This window comes from Astatotilapia calliptera, chromosome 6 (assembly GCF_900246225.1).
Source record: "Astatotilapia calliptera chromosome 6, fAstCal1.2, whole genome shotgun sequence".
Taxonomy (NCBI): Eukaryota; Metazoa; Chordata; class Actinopteri; order Cichliformes; family Cichlidae; genus Astatotilapia; species Astatotilapia calliptera.
In genome coordinates this window covers 18,729,555-18,756,628 of record NC_039307.1, presented here as the reverse complement: position 1 = coordinate 18,756,628, position 27,074 = coordinate 18,729,555, and the positions used below count along the sequence as shown (strand labels likewise).

Genomic DNA, 27,074 nt, shown 5'->3' with positions numbered 1-27,074 from the left:
GTTTTTATGTAGTGCTCTCCATGGAACCAGAGATTACAGCTTTTTAATAATGGTTTTAAGAGGTTTAAACATTTTATAATCATGATGTGTCCTGACCATGATATACTTTGATACCACAAAACGGAACTTGAGGATCTTTACATTATTCTGTTGAATTTTAATTAAATAAAATATTCAGGAGACAGAATTCTTGTTGGCTATTCCGAAACACTTAGTTTTCAAAAAACTAAACACTAAAAATAAAAATTAGGAGGTCATTGTCTGCTTCCAAAAAGTTCATATCTGTGATTTTCTTCTTGACATCAAGGAAGTGCAGTTCACAGGCAGGTCTGCTTATTATGCAAGTGGGGATAACCAATATTCTGCAATTTGGAAGTCTTTTTTTTCACAAATGACACATTTAAGATGCTGTAGTTATTTTCAGGATTTTATTTTAACACAATGGACAGCATTTTTAAATTTTACCAATTTTGTAACCTGAGTTATCATCAATTTCATATAAATCAGTAAATAACAGCCCATTTATTCATGACACAGTTAATCAGTTTTTCTTTTCTAACACAGGGGAAAACATTTTACACTCATGGTACTTGACACTGAAACAACTTACAAGCAAAAGTGCAGTTCTCTTTGTTGTAGCATCAATCTGAGTTATTTGTCCCTCGGGTTCTGGTGGTAAATACATTTTTGTTGTTCTTCTATACATGAACAGGTCAGCTGTTGCTCACATGATAATAATAATGCACCCCTCTTGATACATTCTACCTGAATCTTAGTCATCAGGACCTAACACAGTCCCTAGAAATTTCAGAAGAGTTATCTCTTATATCATAAACATATTGTTTCTCATTCAGCCTCCTGTTATTTATTTTCATTTCCACAGTTTTCAGAGAGAAACACATGTGTAAAACCTCAACTTATAGATTATTATTTTTCTTATGACATCACTGACCCCCTTCGTCAGGTCTGCTCACTTTGAGCCAGTACTTTGGACTGCTCATGGCATATGTTAATTAGTGTACTGTTTGCATTTTTGTGAATGCATCATCAGGTAGCTTTCTGATGCGAAAAGAGGGTTTTGTACTGTTGCACACCATTGCCAAATCTGGCTCTAAATATCATGATGACAGCTGTGACCACTCATTTTGCTATTAATGGCTTTCTTGCAAGAATTAGACCGAATTTCAACCAATTAATCCAACTGTGAATATTTTATTTCCTCATTTGGAAAAATAGTGGTGCAGTGTTGTTCCTTTGCACTCAGCAGCACTGCACCTCTGATTACAACTGGTATAAAAATACTTAATTATTGAAGAAAAATCTTCATATTTGAAGCGCTTAAATAAAAAAAACTAAGTTAAAACAAGAAAACGATTTAATGCCTGAAAACAATTAATGAGCTTTAATCATTCAATAACATAAACAATTTAGAAATTAAATATCTTAATACATTAATTTCAGAAACTAAGACAGTTATAATAATTTTTTTTTACATTTGTTGTTTTACAAAAAATAAACTAATCTCTATGCTTGTAAGTTATCAAAGCAAAACTAACAAACATAAAACATAAGGAGAATTCTTAAAGAATAAAAACTATGATTATTTACTTTGTGAATCCTGATCCATTTCAAATCTTGCTACTCACTTATTTACTTAATTTTTTCTGCCTAACACAGAAGTAGTCAAAAATCCTCCATATTAGCAGTGCAAACAGTCAGCAGTTTCATTTGCGACACAAACCACACATCAAAAGTGCTGATGGCGACTGTAAATGCCATTTAATTGCAAAGGGGCTAAAGAAAATAATACTGAACCATCTATGAAAAAATATAGTATGAAACTATTACAAATATTTGTTGTATAATAAATGATTCTTTATTGTGCTGCATATTTTTAGAGCTATTCAGCCGTCAAACGTGTTTAAGGACTCTAACAATTGCTGTGGTAATTAAAATTAAAAAAAAAAATTAAATAGGTAAATAAAAACTGTCTCTATTTTAATGTTCATTTAAAAGCATGGAGTTTAACCCTAAACCCTACACAAAATTCAATTCCAGTTCCTTTAAATTGTCCTTTAATGTTGATATATATGTACATTATGCAGCTGTACTGAAAATTTCCCAAAAATTTCTAACTAGTCAATTTGGATAAGTTTAGGAAGGTAAATTTAATTCGGACATCACAAAGTTTAACTCAGTTTCTTTTGCACAAGAATGTGTTAACTTTAGCACTGTATTAAACAGTTTTGATTGAGTTTCTAATCTTTAAAATGAATTTAAGAATTGCCACTGTCATACTGGAAAGAAGCATCTGTTAAAACTTTTAATCCTTCAACCACACATAACTATAAAAAAAAAACTAAACTACTATATCAACCATGTGTCTATAAGACTTAGTATAGAAAGTAAAACCAATTACTAGTTAGTTTGCTTTTTGTCATTTTGACTCTGTAGGAGTTTAGATAAAAGAAGATGGGGTTGGCTTTGAATCTTCTTTTAAGATATAACCGCTATTCTATAAACAAGATGGTCAAGATTAACTGGATACATGTCCGATATACAGCTTCAGAAAACATATAAAGAAACCTAAGGTGGTTGCAGTAAATGCTTGGCAGGGCATCTCAAAAGATTAAATGTAAAATTTGGTGAAATCCATGTGTTTTACATTTCATTAACTAAAAAGGACTTTCATCCAAGGATTAAAAACAGCCCTTAACTTAATCTTAACTTTAACCTTAACTATTTTTGATTACCCCTAAAATTGGGATAGCGTGTATAATAATATAATGACTCCAGTTCCTTAACAACTAATGCAACACTATAGTTGAACCCCTTGAGCTAAAAGGTTTGTAAAACCTTGACTACTGAATGTCATCAAAGACAATTCGAAACTCAGTTTCTATAAAATGTTCAAAAGAAAGAAAGAAAAAAATCAGCTGATTGCCAGAGTTTCCGAAGAGCACCTTAAAGCTTCTCTGGACTCGACTCATTTTTCTTTTTAAAGAGATTTTTGAGCTTTAAAGGTTTCTTGCTCTTTTCCTTTTCCTTGTTCTTGTCATCTGCGGCCTCCGAAGGCAATGAGGGAGCAGGAAGGACAACCCTTGGTTTTGGCAGAGGTGGCTCCATCTCTGCTCGCAGCCTGCCAGCAGAGAGGTTTGTTGCTGAAGACACGGAGCTGCATGATTTTTCAAGGATTCCATCATAAACGAGCTGGCTCAGTGGCCCAACAGTAAAAAAGTCTGATGAAGACTTCCATGGCACCTGGGAAGTTAACATGAGATCAGGCTGCACATTGTGAGCTGCCAATGAACTTGATTCTGATAACTCTTCCCTCAAGATGAATTGTTTAGGCATTTCCCTTGGGATATCAACTCTATCCCAAGAGATTTTTCCAGTAGGAGTGTCTATGGTGCTTTCAGCATCCTCTCTCGGCATTCTTGGCATTCTCCTTCTGAGAGAACCAGCAGACATTTCAAGTTCATTTCTCAGTAAACCTTTACTTGTTGATGGCTCTAAACAAAACTCTTGCATCTCTGTAGAGGATGAGGTGTCCACAAGTGCTTCGAGTCTCTCTCTGGGCAGTATCTTCATTGAAGCAACATCTGTATAATACTCCAGCTCATCTCTAGATATTTTTCTTGTTGGTATTCTGGTTGTCTCAACTATTTTGTCTTTTGCTGATCCCCTCACAGAGGAATCAAATTGATTTTCCCCTTTATGGAACGCATGTTTCCTGGAACCTGTGTCTTGGGAAACTCCCATTGAATCTCTAGTAATCCTTCTGGAGTCAAATAGATGCTCAGGATCATCCCTTGTCATCTTTCCTGAGGAAGTGTCAGTTGAAGAGCCCATCATATCTTTTGATATCTTCCTTTTTGCTAGATCCACTGATGCTTCTACTTCATCCCATATCATCTTCCTCACATCTATTCCCAAATCACTTCTTTCTCTGAATGTATTCTTTGAGGGAACTTCTGTCAAATCCCCCACTGTGTCCTTCTCTACTTTCCTGGGTGAAAACTCTGCATCTGTCTCATTTGAAATTCCCTTTTTAAGCGCAACATCAGTGGAAAGTCCAGTCCTGTTGCGTGACATCTTCCTTGATGTTGAATCTGTACATGACTCTTCTGCAGACATTTTTAAAGAAGATGTTTCCAACGAAGTATCCAAGGTTTTGTCTCTAACCATCTTGCTACAGGCAATATCAACAGAAGTTTCAAGGTCTTCCACTGACATTTTGTGAGGTGGCGATTCAACAAGAGCCTCTACTTCTTTAGTTAAAGTTTTTGTAACAGGGCTCTCAGCAAGCAGCTCAGTGTCATCGTGATAGAGCTTTCGAGAGGAGATATCAACAGCAGAACTAGGGAACAGTTTGCTGAGAGGAGGAGAAGTCATATACTCTGAATCTGAGAACCTTTCTTGGGAATCTCTATTAGTGAGAGAAAGGAAAGGAAGCATAAGCAAAGAAAACAGGAAAGGAAAAAAAAATCAAAGGACAGCTAAGGCTGGTATAAAGGTAGGATAAGAAAGTGGTTTAAAAATGCACAGCAAGTGCATTTTTAAAAGTTGGGAAAAGGCAGACATACTGTTTTTTTAGTGTTTTTCGAAAATGTTCCTCTTCCTCGTCATAGGAAGAGTAGGGAGTTCGGATGGGGATAAGAAGGTCAGGGTCTGGGGAGATCATGGTGGCTGATGGTTGAGGAATGATCCCTGAGCGACGTGACCGACGTATGGATACCCGTGCTCGAGGAGACCGTTTAAGTGGTGCAACTGCAACTGGTGAGAAACAATTATTAAAAATGAAGAATTTATGCAGAGCAGATCCTGTAAGAGCAGAAATTAATATGTACCCTAATTTTCATTCCAGAACACTACTAATTAAACTTTGTCTGTGAAGCTGCAGTAAACGTACGGTTAGAGAAGTTTGGTGATGTAGGAACAAGGATGGTATATACATGTATGTGTACGTATACTAATAACACCCATTAACAATATAGTTAACAATTTCTTTTACCTCTTTAGTATTTCTGTTATTTGTGAAGCGTTATTAAGGAAGGAATCTGAGCTCTGTTATGAGTGCTTGTTTTTCTTTTTCAGTCAATGAGTTTGTGTATTCTTAGCAAAACACAAACTTATCAGCTACTTAACAAATCCTTCACTTTGGAAATATTTCAGAGTTTTGAGGTTGAACACTGCATACACTATTGTACTTTGATTCTGATCACAAATTCAGAGTTATTTATCTTTCATTCTAAAAAGTTTTAAATGTGCTGTAACTGGGATCCATTTAATATTGGAATATTTTTTGAGACAGAGGATAGTTTTGTCATATATCAGGTTGTTATTAAACTCATATTTGCAGGCAATACAAACCAAATAACTTAATGTGAAATATTAAATTCAACGCCTATTTGCATACTTCTGAATGCATTGATTGGAAGTGTGCAAATCACATATCACGTTCCAGATTCCAATCAAATCTAACGCTGTGTGACACTGACAATAACAAGGACTCAACTAAAGCCTTAAAAGCTCCTACTTCCTGTTTCTTACCTGGTATCTGAGGTAAAATAGGAGAGGTAGGCTCATCTAAAAGATCCTCTATGGAGCCATGAATGGAGCTGTGGCACGAACAAGATGACTGGCACACTCTAGGCAACCCCAGGGCAATTGAGTCGGAGTAGAGTTGAGCAGTGAGTTTTGCTAAACCCGGATTCCTGATGATGGGAAACCCACAGAGGAGCTCAATATGTTGCCAGCGATGAAGACGCTCCCGCAGGCAGGCTGTTACTTCAGACAAGGCATTCCTTTAAGAGATCCAAAAAGCTTTGTGATGTAATTTGTTGAATCTTTATATTGACAGACACAAATACCTGCACAGAGGTAACTTTGTGACTCACTTGGCCTCCAAAATCTTGTGGTCTACTTGGTCTAGAGAGGAGCTGTGGGCCACGTGGAGTGTCCCCAGCACAGAGTTTCTCTTCTTCTTAATCTTCTCTGCCTAGAAAAAAGCATACATATGAGTCTGGGCACTTACATATGAAGGATAGTCACTATAAGCATTATTACTCTTATGTTGCTATGCATTACCTCCTCCTTGGCAGTGGCAAGCTGTAGTTCTGCACTCTGCTTTTTAACATTGTAGTACTGCACCTCTACCTCATGTGTCAGCTGCAGCCACTGCTGAAGCACCTCTGTGACAGTCCAGCTGGCTTGCATGTCCTTCTCGGCCTGCTTCAGCGCTCCACGGACCTGAAGAGGTGGCAAATGTTAAAAATCATCAGTATGCAGAAAATAATTTAGGGTAAAATCTTCAGGCCTGCCAAACTAGGATGATGAGTGTCTTGCATTTGTGAAGCTGCTTGCTCTCGCTGCAGCATTTCTACCTGTTCCAGCTCCTCCTCTGCATATCTGAGGCGGCTCAGCTCACTAACAGCTCCCTGCCTCAGCTCATGCAGACGATGAGCCTCTTCCTGTGCCCCCATGATCTCATCTCTCATCTTCTCCTCTAGGCTCTGTTTTTCTTCTGCCACATTACGCTTTTCTTCCTGGGCTCGCTCCAGTCTGAGTAAATCAAAGCGTGTTTAGTTCAATCACACAAAGCAAAGGCAATCCGGTAACTTACAGTAGCTAAGAGACTGACAGAGAGAAGAAAAAAAAATCACAGTTCTTACTGTTCTTGTAGTTCTATGAGGCTCTGTTCAGCCCTCTGGAGACTTTCTAAATCTTTCATCATTTTAGATATGTGGACTTTGCTGGCTTTGTTCTGAGCCTGGGCAAACCAGCAGCCGCCGACTCCCATCACAACTGACACAATGAGCAGCAGGTCTTTCATGTAGTTATGAGGGGGCCCTATGATTGAATGGACATCAGATTGCTTTAAATAATAATCACATCAAAATGTATTTCTATAGCACATAATAATACAACAAAGTTGAGCAAAGTGCTTCACACTCAGTCAGGGCAATAGCATAAGACAGAATAAAAGAAACAGTTAAAAGGAGGGCAGGATACAATATGAACAATATGGGTAAAAAAAAACCCCACATAACTAGCCACAAAATAGCATACTAATTTGAATCAAAAGCTAGACTAAAATAATAAGTGATAATAATAAGACGCAATTTAAAAGATTGGACTCTGAGGAACGAATATAAGGAGGGAGGTTATTCCAGAGTCTGGCAGCTATGACAGCAAAGGCCTGATCACCTCTGGACTTCAGACGAGACCTCGGTTGCGTCAGGACCATATGATTGGAAGATCTAAGTGCCTTATTAGGGATAGACAAATGGAGGAGTTCGCATAGATAGCTGGAAGCCAAATTGTTTAAAATTTAAGGTAAATTAAAAGGTAAGCAAGAGAATTTGGAAATTGATGTGATATTCAACAGGGAGCCAATGTAAGTTGGCTAAAACTGATGTGATGTGGGCATAATTTCTAGTACCAGCTAAGAGACGTGCAGCTGTGTTTTGAAATAACGATATGAACATTAAGTAAGTTGAAACGAAAGGCCTTAAATGTAAACCGATTTAGCAACTTTGCTGCCTAATCCATCATTTAATGCTGATTTTAGATTAAAGGTTAAGAGGAAGAGTAAAAGTAGTTATGCAATGAAAAGAATGGCAACAGGACATGAATGTATCTTTCCTGCTTCAAAGACATCAAAGCTACTGTCTGAGGGAATAAAGTGAGGATTTCTTCTTACGTGTAGGTGGTCCGAACAGAACAACATCCAGAGCTTTGATGGTGAGCTTCTGTTTGTCTCTCTGGTCCTGAACTCTTAGCTGGCCACTCAGGAATGAAGGCTCATTAGCTGCAATCCTACAAATGGATTTTATGGTTTTTATTTTAATGGCTTATTTGGGATTACCAAAATATGCATACATGTGTGTTTTTAGGGTTTCCAGGGTGACGAGCCCTGCCTTGTATAACATATGTATGGTTGCCAGAAGAGAGTTAACAGTAGCAAAAGAAGAAGAACAATGGCGACACATGTTGACTACAGATATCACTGTGAATCAAACAAACGGGAGAGAATGTGGTTCCTTCAAAACTTAATCTGAGAATATTGTTTCTAGAAGACCAACTTGTTTATGTGGCGAATTGCCTGTACACCCTCTTCAGTTATTCTCACCTGGGGAGTGTGTTTCCATTGACCTTAAACTCTTTAAAATTTCTCTCATACTGTGGCAATTCAACAAAATCCTTCAGCCAGCGGAGCACGTCATCCTGAGTCCAATTATGTACTAAAACAAAACAAGATCAAGTTTCAGATAAAACATGATACTGGACACAAACACACACACACACTCTGTTACACCCGGATACCTTCGGATGACTTCCAGCTTCTCCAGAGCTCCTCAACTGTGATGTGCTGGTCTTCTCTGTGCAGGTTGCTGTGTTTGTTAGTCTGTTGCTGCTTCATGTCTTCAATAATGAACTGCAACATTGGAGAAAAACAGTACAACAGAGTGAAAATAGGACTTTTTAAAATTTTATTATGAGGTACAACACTAAAATGCGAAGATAAGTGTCACAAGGACATCATATTGTTTGAACTTTATGTCCAGGATAAATAGAGTGAGTGCTGGTGTGAGTCATGTGCTTAGATTTCAATCTAGGAATAAGGAGCGGTTGTTTTTAGTTTGCATTTATTTAGAATGGTTGCAGAACCATAAGTGTGTGTTGCAAACTTCAGGGATTGCGTGTGTGTGTTGGTGCTGTCTTGGAATGTGTGCTTGGCTCTAGACGAAGGCTAGAGGAATTTTGGGACTTTGATGAGCCCAGACCCCTCCTCTGACATCTCTATGGTAACTGCAACCTGAGCCCCTGGATACTGTATCCCTGAGCTGCATTCTGGAAGGCAAAGGCATTAGAGAAGTCTAGGTTGATTACCTGACGCACATACAAACAGTATAGCAGCATATTAACGTTGAGGTAGTTTACCATTCAAAGAAATCTCAGGGGGGAAAAAATTGTCATGACACACTGCTTACTGTTACGAATGACTACAAAGGTCACCAGTGTAACGGTTTTCTATTTGTGCAAACCAATTTTTGTCACTGAGCCAAAGGCAAAGTTATACTGCTATCCTTGAAGGAGCATTTGACTCTAGCAGCAGTGATGACACCTGTTGTTGCACTGCTAAACACTATGTGCATCAATCATGCAAAAACATACAAGCACAGGGATTAAGTAAAATAATTCAATAAATAAATAAAATAAGAAAATGGGTTACATATTTCATGAAGAGCAAGGTGTCTACCTCCACACTCTCTTCCACCTCAATCCCCCCATCTTGGTCATCATCCATCATCTGATGGATGCTCCGAAGGGCCTCCAAGCTGAAGCGATCAGCCTCGCTCATGCATGGTGGAGACACTACGGCGCAGGGGTCTGCATGGGTGGGAAAGGCAATAATAATACATCTCATTATTTTTGCTCAGTTTATTCCAAAAGAACTTTAATTTGCCAACTTTACATCGTTATTTAAGCTGATCTATAAGAGCTTTTCATTATTTTGGCTCACATAGCATCATCTATAATGTCCACAAGATCAACATGGAGAGCCTGGGATATCTTACTGTCTCCTTTGTGCATTTGGTAGTTATCACTATATCTCAAAAAAAAAAAAAATCCCATGTAATAGCAATTCTAAATTGCATGTTCATCCGCTGGGAATTACACTGTTCTGTTTAAAAATGGTTAAGAGTCCCGAAGTAAAGTACAATAAATCTCAGTGTCCTCTGTCTGATTCTAGGGAGGTACATTACTTGCATCCTTTTCACTCTTAATGTTTGCTTTGTTTTGTGTATGTATCCCTTTTTTCCTAACAATATACTTAAAATACAATCCTATCAACCTATTAAAATAAAACCAAAGTAAAAGCAACACCATTTCAACCCAGATAAATTAGAATAAAATGGAAGACAAAATGGAAATTAAACCAAGTGCCCAGTCAGTACAATACATTAGCTGAGAGTTAATGTAAATTAATGTAAAGATTTCCCTTTAAAATCTACTTATTAGTTAAACAGACTGCGGAGGTGGTTATTTCACTGGCTGCATTCAATGTCAAGAAGCATTGAATTTAATCGTTATGTGGTGTTTCTAATATAAATAATTTCATAAATACTGTACTCAAATTCTTTTTTGGTACTTTTAGTACTTTTTTATGACATTAGGAAACTACCCAAAGTCTAAAGTTCCAGTTTTCTGAATGAATTTATTAGAGTTAAATGGGCTTAAAACAGCTTTCACAAATTTTAGCAAACAAATAAGGTTTTAGGATCAAGCCTTCACTCCATGAAGCAACACACTATGAGAAAATGTGCAGGAAATACATTTCATTGAATCATAATGACGACTCATTATGATCAAATCGACCGTTGTAATTTGGTTTAAATCGTACAGTGAGTTCCTGGCTTGAGTACAAGTACACTGATGCATTAGAAGATGACGCATAGCTTTCCGTCATCTGTCAGTTTGCTGAGTCACAGCCCATTTTCGTCTCAGTGACTCTCAAGTCTCAGTGTTTCAAGGGGCAAGAGGCTGAGAGTCAAAGGTCTGCTAGCTGAGCCCACCTCGAGCCACCTCCAGTGATGCTAACCACTCTGTGCCAAAAATGTAATGAAGAAATAATCCATGAGTAAAGAGAGAGAGAGGGGAGAAAGCAAGAGGGAGAGAGACTTCTATGGAAAAAACAAACAAACAGAGGATTCCCATTTCGCTGCATCCTGCCCTTAATCTTCTTACAAAAATATCGGCATTTATCTCTGAAGGTTCTTGTTGTGTTTTTTAATATGAAGCAAATCCTCTGGGAATTTTTGCATTTTTAGACAGTTACAACCACACGAGCCATATGTTTTCTTCCTGTGCAAGATTATCTTAAAACATACACAGATACATAAACACAGGGTGTGTTTTCAGAAGGTTTCTCAAGTAAGGAAGAACAGCAGAAAGTAGGAGTAAAAGGATTTCAGATTATTAACTGTTTGAATGATGTAGGCATCTCCTACTCAACACAAGTGATGTGCTCTTTTCATGATAAGTAGGAGGGAAAACTCATTTAAAATGTTATAGCAGAACATTTGGTAAGCCGATGTTTCACTTGCTGCTGTCATAACAGAAATCTATGACAGTTACAGGCTATATGTTTTTGTTCTTCTTATCATCACCACAGGCAGGAGAATCTACAGTAACGACATATTTTATAAAAGCAAAGATATTATCCCTCGTTTGCTGATGAAACTTGAATTCCAGAATAAGGAGAAGCTGCTTCGATGATGGAGCTTCTTCTGCCTCACAAGGTGGTGTAAACAAAGGGACCTAAAACAGTGTTTGTGCCTTTACTGCTCACTTTGTGTGAGAATTGATGTGTGGTGCTGTTAGGAATCACTTATATTTAGGGACAACAATTAAAATGAATTAATTACTGCCAGGGTTAAGGTTGGGGCAGCAACAAGTAGAAAAGGATTCCAGGAAATAGCTGTAGGTCGACGTAAATGTCCTCTGTAGCGATGGGAAACACAACTGTGAGTTTGTGCGCAGGGGATTGTGTGGGTTTAACGATGTCCCTGTAGGACCTCCACATAAAAACTTTCCACAGGTGAGCGGAAGCTGCTGGAATCCTGAGAGAGTGGAGCACATTGTGGCACGTGTATATTTAGATTAAATTGTCAGAACGCTATTATTAACCCCAGCAACAAGTTTGTGCCCGATTAATGGACACGTGTTTGTTTGTTTGTTTTTAACAGATAAACAAAAACAACAAACAAAAAGTTCCTGTTTCCTAAATATATTTTTGGCAGCACGTGCAGGTTGCACAAACACCCCAAAACGGAATTCTACTAACAGATGCTCTAATAACCTGATGGATTTCTTTTAAAATAAACAAACAAATAAATGATCAAGGTTAAATTTCCAGGTTAAATTTTAAAAAATGAGTCTTTCCTTAAGTGTAAGTGTCAAACAGCCGACTATTACCGCTATAATCGACGCAACATCAACAGTGATAGTGCAGACTTAAGATCCAGTTTAAATACTTAGGCATGCTTTAATTTCTTTCGTGTTTTCTCTTTTGTTGGCGCCATGCATCATTCAGTACATACGCGCCGGGTCGAAACTTGCGCTCTCACCGGGGATGGTAACACCCTCGAGGTCCCCGGCAACTTGTGCGGCCCAGAAGAGCGCAGCGGGGAAAACGAGCAGTAGCGGGGACGGAGGGAACATTTCACACGGATGGCAATGTTGTCGTCCAAAGCTGAGAAAGTTCTCAAAATAAACGAATAAAGAACGTATACATAACCAAACCCCCGTTTCGGAGGCACCAGCGACAGTCTGCGAAAAAGTGTTAAGCGATCTGCGTTGCTATTATGGGTACATCCAGAAGGGAGATGTGATAGGCTGCTGATGTTCACTGGAGAGATCTGGCAGTGGCACTGGTGTGCAGATTGAAACGTAAAGTTTAGGTGGGTAAAAATGATATATAAAAAAGTTGTAATCGAAGCGTAATTCAAACACAAAAAGGATTCATCAAAGTTTTTCAAACTTGCGCATGATATTCCAGGAAAAAGACAAAAACAACATCAAAACATCTGATTCAGATATAATAAATCCATATTCAGTGTGATATAATCATCAGAATAAATGGTCCTGGGTGAGATACAATTTTTTTTTTTTTTTTAAACAATCCAGTTACAACTTAAAGGCACAGCAGTTTAAATGGTGGTTGATCTGTTTTCTGATTTTTATAATCCAACTAGTCGTACAAAAGGTTCCCTGGCCTCTCTCTCCCTGCAGCCCTTTCCCAGAGATGTCATGTTCTTCCTCAGAACTCCACCCCCTCACTCCATTTGCAGCATGGGGGCCTCTTAATTAGTTTTCCTAACATATTTCCCAGCCATACAAATGGGGGTCAGAGTTAGTTTCCTTTTCGTTAAGGTAGGGACAACCGCTATAATACACTGTACACTGTCGAGTGTAACCCTTAATGTTTGGATGAGGATCAATTAAATCCCATAGATCTCACTATTGGAAGTATTTCCTGAGATCAGCTAATGATTGGCTGTCCTGATATCATCGCCTGACTGTCTGGGCGAGGGAGTCGTATCTGTGATTGGAATTCTTCAAGCTATTTGAAAGGGTTTTGCCAATGTTTGCACAGCTGTTCATTAATGATGTCTATATGTAGCTATGCCATTTATTACATGCTCAGATGCACACTCTTGTTAAAGTAAAAGCATTGCTAGAAGCATAAAGAGAGATGGACCAAAGCAGACCACACGGATACACAGGCATACACACCAAACACACAAACATTAACAGCAACAAAGTGTCAGGTTTCATTCCAGCAATACGGCTCCCAGTTTAAAAATAAGTCAGACAGATTTGACCTCTATCCCGGGTAGCATGCTTCAGTGGATAGTGTCTAAGCAGGCCCCAGCAGGAAGTGAGTATACAGCATGTTTGGTTACATGATGGACAGAAACAGGAAAAGAGTGCATACATATTCATCAAGATTATGCACAGATACTGATATTATCAATTCACCAAGACATGGACACTGGAGGAAAATTGAGTCAGGATATTGTGACTTGGTGATGCAGTAATTCACAATTAAATATTTCATCAGGTAGGTATATTTCCAAATATCTTAAATACCTCTGCTCCTGCAGACCAAGAGAAGGATCAAAGACATCAGTTTTTTAGGGCAATTAAAGTTGGAGCTTCTAATTTCATCATTAGTGTTTAAAAAAAAGAAAAGGAAAAAGAAAGAAAGGAAGAAATTAAGAGATGATTCACCTATTTTACATACCGGATGAGTCCAGTTGTTGTATGCTTAGAGGATGGTCACAGAAGGGACATTTACACTTTGTTTTTACAGTCTAACCCTTTACTAGAAGCACCTTTTGTCACATCAACAGCTATTTTGAAATAAGTAATAATTCAATTTAAGCTAACATGTCTTTGAAACAGAGCACCAAGTAAAAAAAGAATCATGCATATACAGACAGAACAAGGAAAGCCCACATAGAACAGTCTCAGGAAGGTTTGACTCAAGACTGTTCATGCAGGGCTTGAAACAAATAATTCACACTGGGAATTCTTCTCCTACCCGTACCCTTCTCTTCATCGTCTCACTCTTCTTATCTCTTATTCTTGGTATAACTGGTACTAAACTAGTTATTATTGCCATGAAAACGCATTTACAACTTATACAGCATAACAGCATAATGCAATAATATCTTGTCAGCTTGTACAAAATTAAGCAAGTCAGATCCTGTAGGACTAGGATGTTACCACCTTGGTATGATTGTTCAAACTTTTATCCTGTACCTCTGGGAAGTCGTTTATGGGGTCACACTCTGACCCCCCCCACACACACACAGTATTCTTTGTTCACATGTATACCTATGTAAGATGTTATATGTTAATGACCCTATGCATATTCATGTAATCACAATAAAAGGAGTGCTATGGGGAACCTGGCTGAGAGTCTGACGGAAGTCAAGTGGTGGAACGACACTTGGCTCCAGGCAGGTCTCCCTCATGCATGAGTAACAAGAACTTTGCCTACTTCGTGTCTTGCTTGCTGTGTAATTATATTGTCTTCAACGTTCCAGCGAATAGGTTCAAGCTACAAACCTATCAACCTCATCACTTAATGACCCAAAGGGCAGCCAAAGATGACTATTAGCTCTGCTGAACTTTTGTTCAGGCATTGTTTGAAAAAACTAAATTCAACAAAAGGTCAGCATCAGTATGACACTAATGATAAATTGGTTTACTGGGAAGAGATAGTATTTCTTTCCCCCAGTACATGAGCTCACTTTAAAACCCTTTAAATCTCAGCTCAAACTAAAGATCAGCTCTTCAAGAAAGCAAGACATTTTTGACATTCCTCCTTTGCTTCTTGACTTTCTCTGAAAATATGCAAGCGATGAGACACTTTTTATAAAAGGCTTCACTTATATGTGGGAGAAAAAAATGACTGCTGCTGTATGCATTGCTATGGTAACAGGAGGAACTGCTTGTTTAGATTTGAGACCCAGTACAGAGAGTACAAAAAGAGCAAAATCATTAAAGAGAGAACACTCTGACAGTGTATTACAGGCCTGCCCCTCTCTCTCTCTCCCTCTCTCTCTCTCCCCCTCTCTCTCTCTCTCTCTCTCTCCCTCTCTCTCTCTCTCTCTCCCTCTCTCCCTCTCTCTCCCTCTCTCTCTCACACACACACACTCACACACTCTACATTCATTAAAAATTTCATCTTTGATATAAAAGAGAAACCAAAACTGTTCAGTGGCCTGGAAAACATAAAACAGCCAAGCCAATAACTGCAAGCAGACAGAGATATCTTCATTTTCTAAAGTGCTTCCAAAGACTGACTGACTCTTTTTCATTGCAACACACTCAACTGTTAACGACAGCAAGTAAGCTTTAAAAAAAAAAAAAAAAAGAAAAAGGTGAGAAGCTGTTGTCTGACTATTACACACATGAAAAGCAATTTTCATCTTGACTCAACTGAGAGAAAACAGGAATGGGAGGCAACAATATGAAAAACTATCTTGGTAACAAACTGATCTTACTATGCAGTGTATCATACAAAAATGTACCTCAGAAAAAACTTATAAAATACAATATGAATAAAATAATATAATAATATTCCTTGGTCCATAAAACTATGTTATTCTTACAAATTTTCCCTTGCTCAATGCAATTACAAGTTTGTGTTCATCTGCAAACATAATGCTGGTAGTAAGAAAGCAGTTAAAGTAGCTTCCAAACCTGCCAAGTATATAAAAACAAAACAAAAAGGTTATTTTACAAATGATGTTGCTATGGGAGTTAGATAGTTCACCTTCTTTTAGATGAAGAGCATAGATATCACGTTACTCTGAGTGGAGCTTATGATATGTCCACATCAATCCACAAGAGGGTGATACAGTACAATCAGAAATCACAACTCTTGCTTCTGAAGTTGTCTTTTTTTCCTCCTCATAGTTTCACAGTTCCTCTAACAAAGAACTTCTTAGCTTCTGTGCAATTCTTCACAGGTCCATGAGCCTCTTTGGAGAACATGCTCACATTTTCTCACTCAGTCACTGAGAGCACAATCACAAAACACGTTTTACTATGACAGCACCGACATAGCTGAAGTCCCAGACGACATGCCAGAGTCACTACTGCTGTAGGCTCCGTGGCCATCCCCAAGCACACCCATCAAAGATGAAGGTGAGGATGAAGATGCGGGTGATGATGAAGAGGTGCTGTGTGACCGCAGAATAGCTCCAGCAGCACTGCAGTGAGGTCTTGGCCCTGGTTCGGGGGTATACGTGAAGGTCAAGGCAGTGGCGTAGATGATTCCATCACTGCGAACCAGCGTGACAGGGACCTGAACTGGCTGTCTCACCCAGCGCCAACCCTCCCTAAAGGCAGAGATGTCTGGCACCACGCAAAGGATGCTCTCCCCACATCTAAGGAAGTAAGCGGATGGGACAAGGCTTAAAAAAAAAATGAAATGAAAACACACGGGAACAAAGTTAACACTCGCAGACATATTTACCTGTACATGGTGTCTGCCTCCACATCTCCAAACCAAACTCTGAGGTTAGGGGTGAAGTTCTGTCCTGTCAGCTCCAACATAGCAACATCTCCTCCACCATTTAACTGGACAGAGACAAACATAAAATCAATCAAGTCTTAGAAGATTCATAGTAGTTGAATAAAAACAAAAGAGACGTATACTTGGGTATCAAGAGTGTCACTCGTGTTTGCTGGTAACTAGAGCATATCTTCCCCGGAAAAGGCTGTATGTGTACCTGCAGGCTTTCAACCACAGGGACAGGTGTTACTGGTGTGGGCACGGGGCCCATGCCCTCATAAAAGGTGTACTCTGCTTTGTCAGTACTAATGATAGTCCATGAAGCACCATCATTAATCATGTCCTTGTTGGTCTCTTTGGAGCACGGTGTAGCCTGAAAAACAAAAAACAAAAGAAACACAATTAATTTTAATTCCGTACAGTTATGTCCAACCAGGCACCATCATGGTGGCTGATAGAGGCTCGGACTGTTATGTTTAACTCTAGAAACTGGTGCTCAAATCATACAAATGGCTGCTGTAAGTACTGCTCTAAAACAGCTCTATTAATATTTATCTGTGACAAACAGATTCTTCTAATTATTGGTTAGTTTCAAACACACCAACACTGTTTATATTTATACGACCAAATCTGTCTTTGCAAGAAAAACAAAACCAAAAAAAACTAAAACCAAAATGTTTCTAATAACAAACTCTTAGGTAGCCCCATGCCAAATAAAATCATACATAGTTTTTATTTTTAAATTACAATTTCTCTGGATAAGAAAATAAAAATGTCAAACTCTTATCTGTAAAGAAAAAAAACCTTCAGTAATAATTACCTATATTTTTAACTGAACTATATACTGATTATTTGCAGTAGTATATAGATACATAAAAAAAAAAAAGTAGGAACAGCCACATATAACACACAGCAGGTCATCTATGGTTTGATTTGTCCGCATGTGTCAGACTGGATGGGTTGTTACCAACATCTGGTGAAAATATCATGTCAACAGCACTTTTAGAAATATATTTACTGATGACGTGTTCAGTTCTCATTTTACCTGCTGTATACAAAATATATGAAGGAAAACGTGGCAGTTAAATATTATTCACACAGTCATTAAAACATTTGTCAAAATGTTTGACAACATTTGGTATTCACGGTCCTGGTCAAAAAGGTAATGTAAGTTCAACATTACATTCTAAAATGCGGTCATAGGTTGTGCTTTTCCTGATGCCTTCATACAGTATGATACAACTCTTCTTTATGTAGCGACATTACCAAAAAACCAAAGGGCTTGGAGAGGAGTTGGTAAAACAGTTAGGACTTTCTCTTAAGTACTAAAAAGATGTTACTCAGCTCATAAAACATTTTACTGACTATTCTATTGGCTGCATTTCACAACCCAAATATTTACAGGTAGTGAAATGCTCCAAAAAGTCTGTGAAAAGCAAAACCACAAATGTTTTCTTAAGTCATTATACTGTTAGAAATAATAAAAAATAATAATAACAACAAAAACAAGTCGCTTGTTTCTATTATTTAATCAATTTTTAGAGTCAGAATCGCAGCAACATACTCACCAAGCCTTAGCATGAATCCTGCCCCAAACCTAAGACTTATAAATGCTACAGGGGATAAGTATCAGTAGTCTTCCTGTATATGAAGTTGCTACACCTTCAGCTTTCAAAACCTTTACTGCAGCTGCTCTTCCTTGGACTGCAGAAATTGCAAAATAGTTCAGCCTACTTTTTTAAACTTCCTAAGAATGAAGAACTAAAGAAGGGGTTTGTTTTAAGGAGATCCACACTGACAAAGACCTGATGACCAACACCAACATCAACCTTTGCAGTTATCATTTTACACCAGAAAACTATATTTATTGAAATAGGCTAGGACACATGACTAACTTTCTCTGAGGAATGAATCATCCTGACCCATTGACATCAGCACTACTAGTCACAGAATACAGACTGCAGTTGGCAATTCAGCCCATAGTAACTGTTCCTTAAGAACACCAATAAAATTATTATGTATAAATTGCGATTTTATGTTAATGTAAGTAGCACACCACACTCCAGTGGAGCTGACATGAGAGCTTGCAAGTCAGCACTACAGATATGCCTTAAACATTTCAGAGCACAGAATGCTGATTATTTCTTCTTGATTTCCAATCCTAATTTTAATATCAAGACCTAATTTTGTGCACTTCTCTCTTTTTTTTAATAATTCAGATTTACTAGCTGCATTTACCAGCTGAATAATTCATGTGGTTATTGCATTTTCTTTAGTGATACAAACTCAAAAAATATGTTTACTTCTGCTTTAGACATACTTCAAACCTGTTTAATTCTGGATCAGTCTGGATTTTGAGTCAGTCCATAGTCACCCTTCAACAAGAAAATACTCCAAACGGCACTACTGGCAGATTTCCTCTCCTTAGCAACAGCAGCAATTTATTACTGTTTTGATACCTGCTCATCACAAAAAAATTCTAATATAACTTGATTTCACAAAAACAAAGTTGAAATAATTGAATATATACATGTCTATGTGTGTCAGACTTTGCACACCTGGAACTGGATGATCCTCTCCTGTGATAGACAGAGATACATCCTGTCTGTATCTTTCAGGTAAAAGGCACACTTGTGAAGCTGGGACACCGGGTCATCAGCATCCATTAAAGCTGCTTGCTTGTCCACTTTTCGAATGATCTGGGGATCATAACACACTTATTGTAAGTACTGGTCACTAGGGGTGGGTTTTGATAATCGATTTATCGATTAAAATCGATTCTGGCTTGGATAACGTGATATCGATTCATTAAAATCTTGAATCGATTTTTTTAATATTAATTTATTTTGCCCGAAATGCCAGAATCTCAGGTTAAACCTCACAAAATTTCAAGAACCACCAAACAGCTAAAACAGTAAATGAGAGCAGGCACACAGATTCTGCACAAAGATGTAAACACAAAGCTCGGACCCGCCGACGGACCAGAATCAGTGAGATGTCGCCTTCTCACCCGACGGCACGGACACGGTCGGGGCTGAAAGCCGACAGCTCGCTGATACCGATGTTTCGGCGGGTCCGCGCTTTGTATTTACGCCCTTTTTGCGCTGATTCTAAAGCTGTTAGTTTTATCTCTCTCCAAACATTATTGACCGAACCAGCAGCAAAAGAGTTACGCTTCAATAAAAAAAATAAAAAAAACGTCATGAATTCCCTCTGACTTTTGCTGTTTTGCTTCAACCACACTTCATGCACAGCTCTCTCTCACTTTCTCTCTGTACTTCAAGAACAGTTTCCCGTCTAAAAATCTGTTTTCTGCATTATTCGCTTGCTTGTTACGCACAAGTCTACCGTTGTTTACAGCGCTGTCGGCCGCTGTTTTTTTCCCTTTTACTTACTACCGAAAATAAATCCTCATTTCTGCTGTTCAATAGGCTTCTGAACAAATGTAAACTTTTTAAAATTATGCAAAATGCAAAACACTTAGCTGTGTCTCTGATAAAACCCCTGTAACTTCAGAGGTAATGTTCATATGTTGATTAATGGTTTTCTTTCGTTTTTGATGTACTGCAGAATATTTTTATAAAATCCCAGGCCAGGAAAACCACCTTCATGTTTTTCTGTGTTTTATCTTCAGCTACTTTGCTTACACCTTTGATAAAGTTTTGCGAGTGTCAGCTTCCTTTTTATAGATACAAAAATATGTAAATGTACTGATCTGAATTATAATATTTCTGACTGTCTGAGGCAAAATTTCCAAGATTTAAATTGATTCGAATCGAATTGATTCGGGACCTTGTGAATCGGAATCGAATCGATTCTAGAAATCAGTGACGATACCCAGCCCTACTGGGCACACACATGAATGTCAGACTATGTTAGGAAACCTTGATTTAGACTGTGTGGGCTTTTACTGCTATTATTAATCTCTTTGTCATTTCTGCTTTCCCACGCTGTCAAACTTGCATCATTCTTCATTTTATCATCACCTCTCTGGTCCTTGCTCTCTTTCCCCCCAAATCCCCACTGTTATTCTGCCAATATAGAAATGCAGTTCCTTGACTGGCCACTTGAGGCTTTGCTCTACAGGTGAGTCAACAGACTCCGATGTGAATTTGGCCAGCTGTCCAGCAAAATTAAATTTGTTTACAGTTTTGGATTCTATATTTAATTTTGTAATTTATGCCAGGCTACAGGGAATACCCTTTTTTGTGTGTTTTCTTTTATAGAAATCACTCATTTGTATGATACAGTGACACCTGGACGCCACTACAAGCAGCTCATTTTCTCACAAACAGAGAACAGAAATAAAAAAGTGCCACATACCAGTCTTGGCAGGGCCATGCCAGTCACAGAACAAACCAATTTGACTGTCTGGCCATAGTGAATATAGCCATCTCTTACAGCAAACTCCTCCCCTTCAGACTCATCATCGTCCACTAAATAAAAGAAAATAACAATTTAAAAAAAGATTAAATGTCTCTTATTTAAAATCTTACACGATATAAAAGAAAAAAGTGTAGCTCACAGAGGTGAATGTAGAAGGCACCCCACTGTTGAGAGCTGGCATGAAAGTTTCCCCCCTCCACATGGAGATACCTGGTACTGACCGTCTGGGAACGCAGGCGGTTAAACAAGGCCACCTTTGTCCCAGATGCTATACATACTGGAGGGGAATAAAAAACAGAAAGTGAAACTGGAAAAAGAAAATCATTTTCAAATCCAACTTAAACATCAAGCTGTTGTGAAACCATTCAGCACTCTTCGATTTATGTGTGTCCAGCAACTCACAATCAGCATTTTTCAAGGACTGTTTCTTCTTGGAGGGCTTGGAGATGACCTTGATCCTCTTGCTGAAGAAGACTCCAATGTTGGCACTGTTTCCATACAACATCTTTACAGATAGCATGAAGTGCTTCCTTTTATCTGAGTCACTGATATACAGCGTCTTAGCTGTGCAGAAGTGCTACCCGGGGAGAAGACAAAGGTTAGGGGACTTTTATTTTTGCTTCTCTCATATCTCCTACTGGAGAACAGGCTCATTAGCAGCATCTGTGCAATGCGAAAACATGCCGATGTGCAGTAATATCAGCTACAGCGTGAACATGGTTAATAAGGTTGGTTTCTGGTTTTCATGGTTTCTGCAGCAGCCAACAGGGGAAATTGCACAGCAAAGCATCTGTATATCTGACCCCTGTGGTTACTTCTGTTACTTTGCTTAGCATAGCACTTATGGAGCACTGAGAAAAAGCAAGCGACCTGCTTATTCATCGGCTGAGAAAATAATCAAAAGCTGATCTAAAGAGATAACATCTCTTTCTTCTCTATCTTAAAGATCCAACGTGAAGAGTGTTGTCAGGGAGACAATAAATCTTCACTTAAAAGAACCATTTTAACATCTGTCAACCTCTTATCACAAACTGAACACAAATTTAATCATACAAATTGTAACTGGATCCCACACAGGAAAATTAATAAGACAGCAGACAAACATCAGGCACTGCCATCGATGGAAGTCATCTTATCTCAGAAAAAGCAAACTCCTGATAGCAGTCAACAAGGCAACTATTTGACACAGATGTTTAGCCTCTAAATCACTGAATCTGTAGTGCCATTATAACTACCCACCTTGCCCTCCAGATTGAGCTGCTGCATCTCCTGCTCACTGTTGCCAATTCCAATGAAGGCACAAGGCTGGGCCTCCTGCTCAGTACAGCCCTCCTTCTCCATTTTTTCCAACTTCTTTTGCCATCCGGTGCCCATCAGATATACACACGGTGGAGGACAGAAAAACCTAAGTGGCACAAGAAGAAGTAAAGTGAGACATTTTTCTTTAAACACAATGAAACTTAGCAGTGCCACACAAACCTTTTTTCATTGCCATATGACTTTTGTGCGACTTTTGCGTGTAGAATGAGCACCGTTTGATCATCTTTGTCCTTCAAGTAGTTCCTCATGGCTTCCCTGCAATGTGGAGAAACGCATTAAACCTTTTAGAGCACTTTTTAATGACATGATCATTTTTTCCCCTAGATTATAAAGTCTAAGATTGCACGGGGAACAGCTGGCTGTGTTTCTCACACTCCACCTTGTTAATCGCTGTGGCTGAGGTCGCTCACCAAACTTCCTGCAAAACAAAAACATCAGGGGAAAAGTCTTTTACACGTGGTTTTAGTGCTGGGGTTAGTGCAGCAGAAACGTAAAATAAGCTTGAGGGAGAGTATGTAAGAAAACAGATTTAATAGAGGCGATGTGATTTTCTTTAAACGTTTTTTGGATTAGAAGAAAATTAGGAAAAACGCTGAAGAAAGAAAGCCTTTGAACAAAATGGGAATCGTTTGTTTTAATGAGCTAAGCCAAATTTTATTTCTTTCTTCAGTATCTGACAAAGTTGCAGTTTTCTCTGAGGGTGTTATGCTGATGTAGTCAACTCTTAAAAAATATTAAGCCAAAATAAAAAACTTAAACTGGCAAAAAAAGTTTCTGAAATTGTTTGAAACTTTCTTGATAGGGCAGTTCAATAAACTGTATAGAAAGCAGGCGATACTTCGAAGAATAGTTTTGCACAACTGAGCCCGCACCGTGCCACAAGGTAGTACTATTATGTGTGATATGCCTACTAACAACACCGAAAAACATCGCTCCCCCACCAAAAAAGTAGTACCAACTGCCAATATCTTCCCCAAATAAAAACAGTCAGGTTTTGAAAACATACAGCTTTAAATTTCTGCACTTACCCCGTTACAACGGGCGCCATCTTCCGAATAACTCTCCCCCCCCCCCGGAAAAAAAAAGTCCCAACAATCGCGAGATCCCTCCCCCAGTTCCCTGACCAAAGCCAACGGCACAACAGAAGAAGAAGCAGACTGGAAGGAAAAGAAGGGAACGAAAGAGGGAGGGAGGGGAGAGTGACGGGGCAAAAGGGGGTGAGAAGAGGGCGAGGGAGGGGCGACGGGCAGAGGGCAGACGCCACAACAACAGGCGTGGGAAAGTTGCAGCGTCGCGCGAGAACGGAAAAACTCTCACAATACACACGCATGAAGGAAGGGTAGTTTTATCGCGAGATCTACCGCCTTCACAACTCGCTCTGTTTTTTTCCCACAGGGCGCGCGCGCTGTAACTCGATTCCCACGCTTATTGAGCAACGAAGCAGGCTGCACCTTTCTGTGCTGAGGAGCTAGAAACACGGCCACGGGATAGATATGTGTTATATGAACTACAGCACTGGAAATATATGGGAGAGTGGAAGATTAAAGCACAGACCTTAAATGGGAAGAGTGGAGAATCACAGTGAATGCAGATGCTTCCACACAGCCTGTTACAAGTAAAAGAGGCCAAGAGGGAATATCTACAATAACGTAGTCTAGAAGGAGGGTCAAAGATTGCTTAACCCGCTTGAGTTGTAATAGCGAGTAAGGCAGCTGGATTTAGATATATGGGATACATCACCACATTTAAATTGTGATTCTCAGGCACACTGTGTAAAGTGTCAGGAAAAACTGAGGAAGAGTAGCTCTTCCTCAGTTACATCTTAATGCAGGATCATTAATAGAATAATATAGATTTTAGTAGATTGGCAGCGCATCATTACAAAAGATGAGTTCACATGTGGGGCAGCACGGTGGCACGGTGGTTAGCACTGTTGCCGCACAGCAAGAAGGTCCTGAGTTCAATTCTACCATCAGGCCGGGGTCTTTCTGTGTGGAGTTTGCATGTTCTCCCCGTGTTTGCGTGGGTTCACTCCGGGTACTCCGGCTTCCTCCCACCGTCCAAAGACATGCAACTTGTGGGGATAGGTTAATTGGATAATCCAAATTGCCACTAGGTGTGAATGTGAGTGCGAATGGTTGTCCATCCCTGTGTGTTGGCCCTGCGACAGACTGGCGACCTGTCCAGGGTGTACCCCGCCTCTCGCCCTATGACAACTGGGATAGGCTCCAGTGCCCCCCGCGACCCTGAAAAGGATAAGCGGAAGCGAATGGATGGATGGATGGAGTTCACATGTGGGAGATCAGTGGTGGATGTGGAAAAAGGAGAGCAAATGCATTTGAGAATCAGGATACTGTATTAACCCCTAAGGAAATTATGTGGTTAGTGTTGCTCCAAGACAACAAGAACAGTAACAGACTGAACTAAATTAAATAATGCAATATGTTACAAAATATAAGAAATAGCTGTAACATATACAAAGAGCTCAATAATAAATATCCAGAATATTACACAGATAAAATATAGATGACTGACATTTTACTCTAAATTGTAAAACCGTGTTACTTTCAATGTAGAGGATATGTAAAAGGTTGTAACTATTGCAGTGTGTACTGTGCAGGTTGTACAGGGAGGAATGATTTGTCCTGCAGTGGTGCATTGGGGTAATCCCATTCTCTCACTGAACGTGCTCTTGTGACTGCCCAGCACATCATGGCCTGGGTGGGAGGTCCTCATGATGTTGTCCTTATCTTGGACAACATCCGCTTCTCTGACACCAGCTTAAGGGAATACAGCTCCATCATGGAAACATTACTGGCCTTGTGGATCAGTTTATTGAGTCTGTTAGCATCTGCGACCCTCAACCTGCTGCCCCAGTATGCAACAGCATAGAGGATGGCACTGGCCACAACAGACTCACAGAAAATCCCGAGCATTGTCCTGACAGATGTTGAAAGACCTCAGCCGCCTCAGAAAATAGAGAAGACTCTGGCGCTTTCTGTAGAGTGCAGTGGTGTTTTAACCCAGTCCAATTTATTATCTATGTGTTTCATAGATCAAGACAACCACACAGGCCTCAGTGCTGAACCCATTCAATGACAACATCTGTTGGCTCCGTTACACTGTTACTGCCCTTGTTTGGGTCTACTTCTTCTCTTAGAAAGAGGGCACACTTCAAATAAATACATCATTGTACCAATTACTTGACTTTTTGCCACTATTGAAATAAAGAGAATCGGGTATTAAAACAAATACTGGCACCCTCATCCTCCTATTAGATGCACATGTGGTATAAATTTGAAAATCCCATATGATTTTCAAAAAAGATGACCTCTGAATTTGAGGTCAATGTCACTGGTATTCAAACCTATCCAAGATTTAATCTGTTTAAAAGTCCTACGTTCACCTGGTTATTGAGTTGTTGCATTCAGAAACTTGGGTGTCCACGTCACCTGCCTGCTTGCCCAATGACATCAGCCTTTTACAGCTGAGGGGTAAAAATGACCATCTGAGAGAAATTTCATCTCCTCCTCATCACCACTGTAACACCAAATGAGGGAATGTTTTTTGGAAGAATGGCTCTCAAGTAGAGTTTTAGGACCTGTAGCATTAAAGCTGCTCTAGTGCCATGTGGTGGATACCCACTGTTGTTTTTTCTTTTGTGACATGTCACTGTGTTGCTACACAAATCCCCCATATGACATTTTTTTGTTTAGAATTCTTTCACATATAGAACAGAAATTACCATATTATAGGAAATCAATCTCGAACTATTTTTTAAAATATAGATTTTATTATATAAATGTATTTTCGAATAGTGTATATAAAAAAATTAGATAAAAGTTTATCGAAGTAAATGTCATGAAATAGAAATGGTGACAGTACTACATGAGCAGCCCCCCCCCCAAAAAGAAAAATATTATCCACAGCATCTGGATATTCTATAGACTGAACAGATGATTCTGCAAAAACAGGTGGTAAATGTTTTATCAACTGCAGATGGTAACAGCGAGCGCATTTACCCATTACGGTGGGAGTAATGGGAACAGTCTTATGATAAGACTCCATCAAATATATTTATGGTGCTTTTTCAGATTACTGTGTAAGGAAAAAAAGCACATTTGGCAAAACAGCAGCAAAAAATTTGGGGAGTATTAAACTAAAGATGATAAAAAAAAATGCACATGTAACACTAACACACAAAAAATAGCAGCACTGTGACTTCTGTTTTTTGAAGACCATAAACCCCCCCCCCCCCAAAAAAAAAACCCGTGCTGCTTCCACATGAAACCAAATACATAACATTGCTAACATGCCCTCTTTTAACTCCCCAGAACATTTGCAGCTTATTTAATTTGACAGGTCATCTTAAATGTAATAGAGAAATGGAAATCAGAACAGTTTGGAGGTTTTTCTCGTGTCTTTCTTATGTTTGGTTGGTTGGTTGCTCAGTTACCCACATCGATTGTGAGATGTACATAAAATAGGAGCACAGTGAAGCCAGCAGTTATTCATTATATTCGCAAAACAGAATCCAGCGATGAACATGAGCTATAGCTATAGTGCTACGCTCTGAGCAGCACAGACACTACGTGCTGGGTGGGGGTATGGGATATATGAAGCATCTACTTATGATATCCAAAAACCTAACGTCAGCCTTTAGGGTAAGACCACAGCACTTCACATGACAACAGAGAAGTCAATAGGGCCTGTTAAAGAAATACTGCAACACCCTGCTTAAATACTCTGCCATTTAAGATGTACT

General features: G+C 39.0%; 2 protein-coding genes across 3 annotated transcripts; both read right to left on the bottom strand.

Annotated features, from left to right (window-relative positions):
- Positions 1-427: 427 nt before the first annotated feature.
- LOC113024122 (stromal interaction molecule 2-like) lies at positions 428-14,392 on the bottom strand. Of its 2 annotated transcripts, none has more exons than XM_026170843.1 (12): positions 12,111-14,392; positions 9,266-9,396; positions 8,329-8,440; positions 8,135-8,246; positions 7,706-7,821; positions 6,675-6,852; positions 6,387-6,564; positions 6,091-6,252; positions 5,901-6,001; positions 5,554-5,807; positions 4,587-4,776; positions 428-4,429 (listed from the first exon to the last, which is right to left on the bottom strand). In XM_026170843.1, the coding sequence occupies exons 1-12, from the start codon at positions 12,229-12,231 to the stop codon at positions 2,965-2,967; spliced, it is 3,120 nt and encodes a 1,039-aa protein (XP_026026628.1). In that variant the 5' UTR covers positions 12,232-14,392; the 3' UTR covers positions 428-2,964. The 2 variants fall into 2 exon arrangements, with proteins under 2 accessions (XP_026026628.1, XP_026026629.1); XM_026170844.1 differs by having other exon boundaries at positions 12,138-14,392.
- An 809-nt stretch (positions 14,393-15,201) lies between these two features.
- Positions 15,202-23,486, bottom strand: LOC113024124 (recombining binding protein suppressor of hairless-like). Its single transcript, XM_026170845.1, has 11 exons — positions 23,338-23,486; positions 22,689-22,727; positions 22,469-22,564; positions 22,229-22,394; positions 21,392-21,566; positions 21,129-21,266; positions 20,927-21,039; positions 19,162-19,302; positions 16,821-16,976; positions 16,565-16,668; positions 15,202-16,475 (listed from the first exon to the last, which is right to left on the bottom strand). The coding sequence occupies exons 1-11, from the start codon at positions 23,355-23,357 to the stop codon at positions 16,133-16,135; spliced, it is 1,491 nt and encodes a 496-aa protein (XP_026026630.1). The 5' UTR covers positions 23,358-23,486; the 3' UTR covers positions 15,202-16,132.
- Positions 23,487-27,074: the final 3,588 nt, after the last annotated feature.

Bases quoted from the DNA above. Each gene is read 5' to 3' on its own strand.
- LOC113024122 (XM_026170843.1), bottom strand. From the start codon at position 12,231: ATGTTCCCTCCGTCCCCGCTACTGCTCGTTTTCCCCGCTGCGCTCTTC. The intron at 9,397-12,110 runs GTATGTACTGAA...CCACCCATGCAG, and splicing joins CGCAAGTTTCGACCCGGCGC to ACCCCTGCGCCGTAGTGTCT. The intron at 6,853-7,705 runs GTAAGAAGAAAT...ATTCAATCATAG, and splicing joins TCTGTTCGGACCACCTACAC to GGCCCCCTCATAACTACATG.
- LOC113024124 (XM_026170845.1), bottom strand. From the start codon at position 23,357: ATGGCGCCCGTTGTAACGGG. The intron at 22,565-22,688 runs GTGGAGTGTGAG...TCCACATTGCAG, and splicing joins CAGCCACAGCGATTAACAAG to GGAAGCCATGAGGAACTACT. The intron at 22,395-22,468 runs GTTTGTGTGGCA...TGTGCCACTTAG, and splicing joins TCATATGGCAATGAAAAAAG to GTTTTTCTGTCCTCCACCGT.